The sequence below is a fragment of the Idiotropiscis lumnitzeri genome, chromosome 19 (assembly GCF_059441095.1).
Source record: "Idiotropiscis lumnitzeri isolate Australia: NSW breed Sydney's pygmy pipehorse chromosome 19, RoL_Ilum_1.0, whole genome shotgun sequence".
Lineage (NCBI taxonomy): Eukaryota > Metazoa > Chordata > Actinopteri > Syngnathiformes > Syngnathidae > Idiotropiscis > Idiotropiscis lumnitzeri.
In genome coordinates, this window is record NC_142409.1 from 9181039 (window position 1) to 9191798 (window position 10760).

At 42.8% G+C, this 10760-nt stretch overlaps 1 protein-coding gene across 2 annotated transcripts; it reads left to right on the forward strand.

Moving 5' to 3' along the window:
- On the forward strand, positions 1–5596 carry zic4 (zic family member 4). Of its 2 annotated transcripts, XM_088283044.1 has the most exons (3): positions 1–1204; positions 1322–1891; positions 4974–5596. In XM_088283044.1, exons 1-3 carry the CDS (start codon positions 751–753, stop codon positions 5417–5419), a joined length of 1470 nt encoding a protein of 489 aa, XP_088139170.1. In that variant the 5' UTR covers positions 1–750; the 3' UTR covers positions 5420–5596. The 2 variants fall into 2 exon arrangements, with proteins under 2 accessions (XP_088139170.1, XP_088139169.1); XM_088283043.1 differs by having other exon boundaries at positions 1–1891.
- The last annotated feature ends 5164 nt before the right edge of the window (positions 5597–10760 follow it).

Sequence of the window (10760 nt, forward strand, 5' to 3'; positions counted from 1 at the left end):
ACAGGTCCTACGCCGTTTGTTTGACTTGATTTCATTTTTGGACGACGACGACAACAACGAAGAGGCGGCGTGATGATTCGGAAAGCTGCGCCAAACGAGCAGAACCAAAAATAGGAGGACTCAATGAACGCTTTGCTGGCTTTTATGATTTCGGGACCGTCCTCCTTTAAGGGCGACTTTTCCTTTGGCATCTCTCTTTAAACAATGAAGATATCGGAAGGCACAATTCAACCAAACACGCCCTGACTGGGATTTTTTTTTTTTTTTTTTAAAAACCTCCGAGCACAAAAGAGAATCCGACATGTATCCGGATTAACAACCCCCCCCACCCTTTCTTTTTTTTAAATGATACAATAACGCTTTGCATAACTTTCCCCCCCCTCTGCGGTGTTGCCTGGCGGCAGCGCGCATGCGCAGCCCGCTCTCGCTCGCTTGTCACCATTTTTCTTCTGGTTGGAAAAGTGTCTTCGGTGACGTCAATCAGACGCCTCTGACCAATTAGAGCGCGGCCCGATTGTTGGGCTCGGCGGGCTGCGAGCGCCCACCGCGAGCCGCTATTCTCCATCAAATGCGTCCTGCTGCCCAGCGAATGTAGCCCCGCCGCTAGGCGCAACTTTAGAAAGTTTTTTTTCTTTTTTTTATGGAGGGAGGGGGGGCATGTATTTTTGAATTGCGATTAAAACACATTTGTCATCATTATTGTTTTGCCCGCTGTCAAGTGCAAAAATAAAGAAAAAAAATCGGGGAGTAATGAGCGCCGATTCGCTGGGAAGCCCCGCGATGGACTCTGCCTTCTCCAAACGGAACGCGGCGTTGAGATTAGTTGACTTGGCGGGGGCTCACCACCACCTCCACCACCATCATCATCATCATCGTCATCATCATCATCCCCGCCACCCTGTCCCTCCGAGCGTGACAGGCTTCCCGGGGTTCGGCAGCCATCCGCACTCAATGGCTCACGCGCACCCCGGGGAGATGACTGCGGAACCCCGCCTGGGGCCGAGTCCATTCGGGCCAGAACACATGGGGCACGCGGCGGCCCTCAAAATCAGCCCAGCCCATCATTATCACCAGCAGCACCAGCCTCAGCACAATCATCACATGGCAGGCCACAGCCAAGTGGTCTCCAGTCAAACGGGAGCTTTCGGGGCGACGCCGGTGCCCTATTCGGGTATGACGCACCCGGCTCAGGCACTGACAGCAGGTAGGGACTTCCTCCGCGCCATGCCGGGTCTGGCTGACCACCACCACCACCACCACCAGCACCACCAGCACACCGCCGCTGCCGCATCTCATCCTGGAATGTTTGTCTCGACAACAGGTAGCTACCCCGCGCATTACGGCCACGACGCCGGCAATCATGCGCTCTTCTCCGGGCTGCATCAAGAGCAGCCTCCGGGTGGCCAACTCCGCTTGGGACTACCGGGAGACGTGTACGTTCGCTCGGAGCACTTAGCGACGGCGGGCACCCGTGCCGACGCCTTCTACGGGGGACTCAACCTGAACCTGGGTGCGCACCACCCGCACCCACACCCACACCAGCCCCACGGAAGCGGCGCCTTCTTCCGCTACATGCGGCAGCCCATCAAGCAGGAGCTGATCTGCAAGTGGCTGGAGCCGGGAGAGAAGCGCTGCGCGCGGACCTACGGCACCATGCACGAGCTGGTCACGCACGTGACCGTGGAGCACGTCGGCGGACCCGAACAGGCCAACCACATCTGCTTTTGGGAAGAATGTCCGCGCGAGGGCAAGCCCTTCAAGGCCAAGTACAAGCTGGTCAATCACATCCGCGTGCACACGGGGGAGAAGCCCTTCCCGTGCCCCTTCCCCGGCTGCGGGAAAGTCTTCGCGCGCTCGGAAAACCTCAAAATCCACAAAAGGACGCATACAGGTTAGTCTTTCTATGCGTTTGCACGGTTTTTATGACGCTAAATAATTTTGGGTGTTGTGGTTTCTGGGGGGGGGGGTGGGGGGTGCACGAGGGGAGGATTATGGCAGCTCACTCAAGCGTTTGACGCTTGGACCTCTTGTTTACACGACAGCACAAAAGAGAGGTGCACGTCTTATTAGTGACACCCCCCCCACACACACACACGCACACGTACACGTAAAGGCGCGCGCTCACGCACGCTAACTTAAGTTTGCCGCCGTGATGTCCAGACACTTGTTGCCTGCCAGCTTTATTGCAATGACATCAATACCGCTACTGAATGTCCCTGTCCCTGTGCAACCTGTGGGGTGTGAGCCCCCCCCCCACCACCACCACCACCACCATGGACAAAGCATGTTTTAAAAAGTCTAAACTATTTTACTATACAACATGCAATTATGAACATGTGAGGCATTATTTTTTCACAAAATTTTACAAATCTGAAATGGCTAATGGATGACCCCCCCCCCCCCCGTTCATATTACATGCATACTAATATCACCTACTAAAATATATTAGCATGGATAGTGAAAAGAAAAGCTACATGGCTCGTCCTGTCCATGAGTCAACATGCATGGGTGCGCAACATATGGCGTGTGGGTCAAACGTGGCCCTCTACTGCATTTTGACTCAAGGTCTATTGTTCAGTCTGCACGTTTAATCCAATCTTGATTGAGCCAAGGCACATATTTGACATTAAAAAAACAAAAAACCAAATAGGAATATTATCAAACCTTCTGCCATCTAGTGGAAGTGTTTAATAGTATACCCCCTCCATTACTATATTTGCTGGCATCAATGGAGATAACTGATGTATATTAAATAGATAATTTCCACTTTTCACGACACCTAAACTTAAACATGTAGTAGAATAAATGTCAAATGTTTTTGGCCTTGAGACTTTTGACTTGACACAACGTTTTATTTATTTATTTTTTAATACAGCGTCGGTGGCTACAAATCTACTAATAGTAAATGGGACAAAACAAATAACTCAACTTTGCCTATGATGCCACCAAGAGAACAATGGTGTGCAATCTATAGCACGTGGGCCACGTATGGCCCCCTCGCACATTTAACCTGGACTAAGCCATTGTTGTAAACGTCTGAACATCGAACCCATAAAATATCTTGCGAAATTTTTGACATGTCATATTTTTCATAAAATGTGTCCTCAGATAATCATATCAAAGTAAAATGGCCTTTGATTGAGAAAAATATCTTCCACTACCCCTGCTGTTTATATTACATAATGCCACATATTTTATCAAATAATATCACAAAAGAAAAATTTAGACATTTTGTTGTCGTCCACAATGCCCCCCAGTTAGCATGCAATGCGCATCTCAACATATCACTCATGTGGCACGTGTAGTACTGCCTCCCTTGAAAAAAATAACAAAAAAAAAATCACAGTCCCCAATCACATTTTGACATAAAATGCATCCTCTGAGGACTTCATAAAAATCAAATGACTTGATGGAGAAGAAAACATCTTTGAAAAGCATGCTGTTTAGATTATGTTACAAATTTAGTTTGCCAACAGTGTCCCTCATCAGTTTTTGTCAAATGGGCTTTATGTAGACTTAAAAAAAAGTTAGAAGACTGCTCATACATAGCTGCGTTGCCCAACTAAAATCAAAACTACAAAAAAATTGATCATAATTATGTTTAATTGTTTGTAAAATTCAATAGCTCTTGAAAGGATTATATGCGTTGCTTCAAGGATAATTTATATAAAACATGGCCGCCATCATGCTTATATTACAATCATTACGAAGTAAAATGATCTCCTGACCAATTATAATAAAATGACCTAATTCAACCTGCATGGGTTTGATCAGTGTATGCAACCTGTGGCATGTGGGCCATGTCTGGGCCCGCCGTTACGTTTGATGTGGACCCTTGAGTAAAACCAATTCTTAGAATTTTTTTTTTCTCAAGTGGCCCTCACATGACTTGGAAAAAGCCCCCCCGCGGTTTATGTATTACCGGCATAGGCAGTAGCAAACATGCCTGACTTATATAAAATAAAATAAAGCCCCCCCCCCCTTTGTTAGTGGCCTTAAAATGTTGAGTCAAACTGGCTACACACACACTTAGTGCATGCTTTATGCATTATTCATGTCATTTGCTCACATGACCTAAGTACAAATCTGTTAAATAATTTTGACTCCCGAGGGGCCTGATGCTCCTTTATTTTTAGTACATCACGTTTAAAGCTCCAAAGTGTGGTTATGATTGAGGTTGTCTAGGTGGTGGGGGCCAGGGGGGTTGTTGTCCGCCCCTGGGGTCTTGCCTGCTCCTCCACGCTTTCTTGTACTACACTAATATCCTTGATTGGCACTCTCAACCCAACAGCTGAAGGTCAAATTGATATTCAAAAAAAGCGCAAGTATAATTAGACAGGCCCAATTACATGTGCTCAGAAAGCCTTCATGGTGCAGCAAGAGTTGATTTCTGCCTAATTTATTCACTGTCCCGTGTGTGTGTGTGTGTGTGTGTGTGTGGGTGTGCGTGTGTGTGTGTGTGTGTGCGCGCAATGTATGGAAACGAATTAAATGTTAGCTGGCTTCACACCTTGCAAATTCCAAGCAAACCTGGCCTTCAAGTGTTAAACACACGCACGCACGCACACGCACACGCACACACAAAAAAAACAGTGTGGTTCAATGTTAAAATTCTAATCACGCATCTGTCGATAAATGTGGTTCTTAATGATTGAAAAAAATGTCCTTTTTGATTGGTTAGTTTCTTGTTCAGTTTTCTATGCATAGCTTGCACGTTAAATATCCAATCCACAAACACTGCGTTTCATATAAATATTGTATATTTTTGGATGATTACATTTTTTGTTGGATATTTTTGCTTTAGGCGCCCCCCACCACACACACACACGCACATTTTAAAATATTGTATTTTGTAGGCTGTATGCTTTTGCAGTCTAGTCTTTGTTTTCTCTGCTCACGTGAGCAACTTGCACGTGTGGAATGCCACGAATATGGAACTTATAATTGATTGTTGTTTGCGCTTGCAATTCCAGGTGAGAAGCCATTCAAGTGCGAGTTCGCCGGCTGCGATCGGCGCTTCGCCAACAGCAGCGACCGCAAGAAGCACTCGCACGTGCACACGTCCGACAAGCCGTACAATTGCAAAGTGCGCGGCTGCGACAAGTCCTACACTCACCCGAGTTCGCTGCGCAAACACATGAAGGTGCACTGCAAGTCCCCGCCACCACCCAGCTCCGGCTACGAGTCGTCCACGCCTTCCCTCGTGTCCCCCTCCTCGGACCCAGGCCGTGATGCACCGCCACCGCCAGGAGGGATCCCCGCCTCTGCCACCTCCTCGCACCCTGCCAACCTGAGTGAGTGGTACGTGTGCCACAGCTCCGGGGCCAGCAGGGCCCACAGTGGGCCCTCCACGCCGAATTCGGCCACTGAGGACGACGAGTCCTCGTATAGGGAACGGGACCTGAGGGACAATTTCTAGACTCGCTGCCAAAAAAAGCATTTTTTTTTTTTTGGCACGATAAAAAAAAGACTTGTTTTTTATGGACCGAGTCGTGTTCAAATCATCTGTGGATTTTGTGGTGCATTCTTGTAGTGCAGGGGTGGGCAAACTGTTGTGCTATTGGGCCTTGGTGATTTAAAAAAAAACAAAAAAAAAAAAAAAAAAACGGACACATTGGCAGATGATTTTTTTTAAAGGAAGGGAATATATGGAAGTTTTTCTGCCTATTACCCCCCACCCTAAAAATATATATAGCTTATATGTAGTAAGTAATCATCGAATATACCACATTTAGCTGTTTTTGGAAAAACGTGGGAGGGGCGCAAAATTCTATCTTAAGAGTTTTCATTGTATTGAAAACAAATACGGCTGGAACATTTGAATTTTGTTTCCGTAAATATTTTGGAAATTTTATTTGTGTTGTTTTGAAGTTTTTCTTTTGATCTTGATTTTTAATTTAATTTTATTTATTTATTTATTTTGTTTAGAAAATAAACACCACCACCCCACCACAAATATTACATTTAAAAAACTTTTTGGACAGGCTATTGTCATTTGTAGATAGTTGAGGAGAGTAAAGTAATTTTCTATCGGATTTTATTTAAAAATATATATTTTTAAAATAAACGAAATTGTAAAATTGTTTCTTTTTAAATATAGGCTATATTTTTAAACCAAACATCTACCATTTTTCTTAAAAACCTAGTCAATCTGTTTTAAAAAAAAAAAAGCAAAACAAACGTGGTCTTTTACGAAATTAATTCTGCTATCTTAATCACGATTTATTAACCACAATTTTAATTAATGGGAAAATGTACATGTACTTTATTTTGTTTTACATTTGAATGCCAAATGAATTAACATTAACGCATTATTTGCAAATGCGTTTCATTTTATGAAGGAAAAAAAACTGCTCCAACAACAAACTAAAACTTGGCACGTGCCTCGCAATCCTTTGCCCACCCCGACGTAGATTGTTCGGGCATGCTTTTGGTGCCATGCGCTTTTTTATTTGATTTTATTTTTATTTTTGGTAAATCGCAATTGTATATACATTTTTCGTAATTTATTTTCAGTCTGGTTTTGTATCCAAGAACCAAAGTGCACGTTTCCGAAACTCCTCGAGGCCAAAATGTAAATTTTGTAAAAGTTTTGTAAATGTTGTCCTTGTTTGTTAGTTTTGTATGCAGACTTCTATTTTATTTTTTTTGACGCGTCTGCTTTTGTGCAGAGCGTCGTCCGACTTTTTGCTTTTGAAATACTGAGCGTGAAATTGTAAACGTTGGAACACGTTTTTTTTGTGGCTTTTGGACAAAGTCAGGTTCTTTTTTTTTCCCAGCTTCGAGCAGCACTCAAAAGTCTCGTACCGAACTGCCTTGTCTTTTGTAATTGAAGTAAATCTTGGCGAATTCATGTGAAGTGTTCCCTTTTGGTGCATTGTTGCAAACTCACGTGCTCTTGTCAACCTCTTCTATTGTTCGGCAGACTTTTTCCACACTTTCACACACTTTTTTCTTTATTTGCAGAAAGGGGGATGATTTGTTTTATTCTATAAGAAAGACACATTAGTCCCCCCCCTCCCATGCAGAAAATGTTTTTCCTGGTTGCATGTTTTTTTTTTTTTTTTTGCAGGAGGGACCTTTTCAGTGTCTTATTTTTTTTCTATTGTAATTTTTCATAAATGTATTTATTTCCCCAGAAAATGGTGTGACTTGTCTTTATTAATTTTGCAGAAACTTGCTTCATCTTATTGCGGCGTGTTCGTGAGTTTGTACTTAATATTTTTGCATCGTTTCTTTTAGGGGCGTTTATTTTTTTTCTCGAGAAGTGTAGTTCGTGTGTGTTTTGAGGTTTACATTTTGTGTTTGTAGAAATTTCTACGTAAGTTTTTTTTTTTGTGAGAGGGGCTGTCTGCAACCTGACCAGTTCAAACATTTTCTTTACAATGTTTTTCTATATCTTATTGTGTTAAGTCTTTCATTTCACTTTTATTGCACTAATGCTGTCGGTGTTTCTTTTTAGGTCAAAATTTAAGCTTTGAAAAACGACTGTCTTTTTAATTTAGGCCTTTTTTACGTCTCTATTGTATGTAGAACGTGTGTGTTAAGTGTTAACTTGTCGAGGTGGTGCATGCCAAGCAACACTAACCGCTGATCCGAACTTCAAAGTGCATGGAGACACAAAAGCTGCGCTTTTTCCCTTCTTCGTTTTTGTTTTGGGATGGGGGGGGGGCACTGTGCCACTGCATTAAGATTTCTATGGCAATGGCCGAGTCAAAGTGCAATGATAAGACTTGGGTTTGGGGTGGGGGGGGGACAAGTCCGCCGCCTCAAAGGCGTCGCTTGCAAAGAGTGTAATATTCGTTTCCCCATGGGGTCGGAAACGCTAATCTACGTGCTTTATGTCGGGCTAGAAAAGAGGAGAAATACTTTTTTCCCCTCTATTGTGCACCTATGCTCATATTTTAGCTTCAGTGTTCAAAGTGATCTTTCTGGGCTGAGTTAAAATGCATGAAAAAGGACTTTGTGGAAGTGGGTGGAAACCCTGCGTGTCTTGGCCTTGAAGTGCGTGACTATGTGCGCTTTGTGCAGCGAGCAAACAACATGGACGATGCTTTTCTTCCCACACACACTATATGAGATAGTTGGATCTCAATTGAAAGTCGCCTTTGAAGTGCGACTTCATATGAGAGGGTGAGGAGGGGAAAAAGTCTTTTGTGCTGGCCCCTCTCTATTATTTAACCCCAAACCCTTTTAGTTCCACTTGTCAACTTGGTGCACTGAGTTAAAACACGCGTGCACACGCGCGCGCGCGCACACACACACGAACACGCGCGCGCAGTGAAGAGTGGGGAGTCGAGAACACGCCGTGTCAATTAGACACGGCAATCGTCGGCCCCATTTGAAAGCGTCTCTTAATTCGAAATGTGCGGAAGAATGATGGCCTTGAATGCTCGGCCGAGATTCTCGCGGTCCTTACGACGAGGTTCGTAAGTAGAACGCGCCGTTGGCTAAGCAGTCACGTGACAGCGCCAGTAAATGTGTAGGAAATGTCAAATACGTGTGGAGAAAAGTTAATAGAATGACATTCGTAACGTCGACCCATGGTGTAAACCAAGGACCAAATGAATTTGCCAAATATTAAGCATGTATAGTAAGGCGTTAAGAAAAAAAGAAAACAACCATGAATAGTAAGGCGTTAAAAAAAGAAAACGAGGAACATGTATAGAAAGGTGGTTTTTTAAAATAAAAAAAACAACGACCATGTATAGTAAGGCTTAAAATAAAAAATAAAAAAAACCCGACCATGTATATAGAGCCTTAAAAACGACGATATATAGTGAGGCGTTTAATAAAAAAACAACCATGGGTAGTAAGGCTTTTTTTTTAACGACTATGTATAGTGAGGCTTTTTTTTTAAATGACCACATATAATAAGGCTTTTTTTTAAACCATGTATAGTAAGGCTTTTAAAAAAACGACCATGTATAGTAAGGCTTTTTTTGTTAACGACCACGTATAGTGAGGCTTTTTTTTTTTTTTTCCAAAAAATGACCATGTACAATAAGGCTTATTTTTTTAAACGACCATTTATAGTAAGGCTTTTTTTAAAACTGACCACGTCTAGTAAGGCTTTAAAAAAAACTACCATATATATATAGTAAGGCTTTTTTTAAAAAAAACAAAAAACAACGACCATGTATAGTAAGGCTTAAAAAAAAAAAAAAAAAAAAAACCCGACCATGTATATAGAGCCTTAAAAACGACGATATATAGTGAGGCGTTTAATAAAAAAACAACCATCTATAGTAAGGCTTTAAAAAAACACCATGGGTAGTAAGGCTTTTTTTTTTTTAACTATGTATAGTGAGGCTTTTTTTTTAAACCATGTATAGTAAGGCTTTTAAAAAAAACGACCATGTATAGTAAGGCTTTTTTTTGTTAACGACCACGTCTAATAAGGCTTTAAAAAAAACTACCATATATATATAGTAAGGCTTTTTTTGTTAACGACCATGTATAGTGAGGCTTTTTTTTTTATTTTTTTTTTTTTAAAAACGACCATGTATATCAAGGCTTTTTTTTTGTAGGGGGGGGGGGGGGCGACCATGAATAGTAAGGCTTTTTTTTCCCAAAAATGACCATGTATAGTAAGGCTTTTTTTTAAACAACCGTGTATAGAAGGCTTTTTAAAAAACAACAACAACAAAAATTGACCATGTATAGTAAGGCGTTTTTTTTAAAAGGAAACAAATGACAACCATGTATAGTAAGGTGTTAAAAAAAAACAAAAAAACAAAACGACCTTGTATGCCGTTTAAAAAAAAAACAAAACAACCATGTATAGTAGGGCATTGAAAAAAAATGACGACCATGTATAGTAAAGCGTTTTTTAAACAAAAAACGACCATGTTTTGTAAAATGAGAAAAAAATCAGAAAGCCTTTTATTGCCATTGTACTTAGTGTGCAACGAGATTAGAGAGCTCCCCTCTCCAGTGCAATGCAACAATAATTTAAATATGTAAATTAGATTGATTAAATAATTAAATAGAAAATAAATACAAAATTGGATAAATAAAAACACATTACGTCGCTGTTCTGCAAGTTAAGGGTAGTTTTGTGTGAGATTTCAGCATGGAGATGGCTCTCGGGAAGAAACTGTTTTTCAGTCTATTAGTCTTAGTTTTGATGCACCTGTAGCGCCTGCCAGAGGGCAACAGGTCGAACAGGTGTGAGCTTGGTGAGTATTGTCTTTAATGATATTGAGGGCTCTGCTGAGGCACCGGGTGGTGGAGATGTCCGACAGGGAGGGGCAAGCGCTGTTTTGTCTGTCCTCTGGAGCCTCACTCGGTCTGCCTCAGTGCAGCCGCCGTACCGGGTAGAGAGAGAGTACGTCAGCAGGCTCTCGATGGACGACTGGTAGGGCTCCGGTGCGGGAGGAAGGCAGTCTCTGATGTGCTGGAGAACCAGTTTCTCAAAGGCACTTCATGATGACGGTCGTCATTCTGGTGGTTTGTGGGTGACCTTTTGGGGACAGGAATAATGGTGGAAGTTTTCAAGCAGGAGAGGATGACTGCTTTAGCCAGGGAGCGGTTGAAGATCCTGCTTTGAGGACTTTGCCTCACATCGTGTTCCTCTATGGTCTGTTGCTGGCAAGGTGGGACTCCAGCCTCCTCTTGTAGTCCGTTTTGGCGAGCTTAATGCCTTTCTTCAGGTCAGCACGAGCCACACTGAACCGAGCTCTGTCACCTGACCCGAAGGCAGTGTCATGGGCCTTGAGGAGTGATCGAACCTGGCTGGACGTCCAGGGTTTGGGGTC

Coding starts and splice junctions, on each gene's coding strand:
- zic4 (XM_088283043.1), top strand. CDS start 751: ATGAGCGCCGATTCGCTGGGAAGCCCCGCGATGGACTCTGCCTTCTCC. Junction 1,892..4,973: donor CCACAAAAGGACGCATACAG/GTTAGTCTTTCT, acceptor TTGCAATTCCAG/GTGAGAAGCCATTCAAGTGC.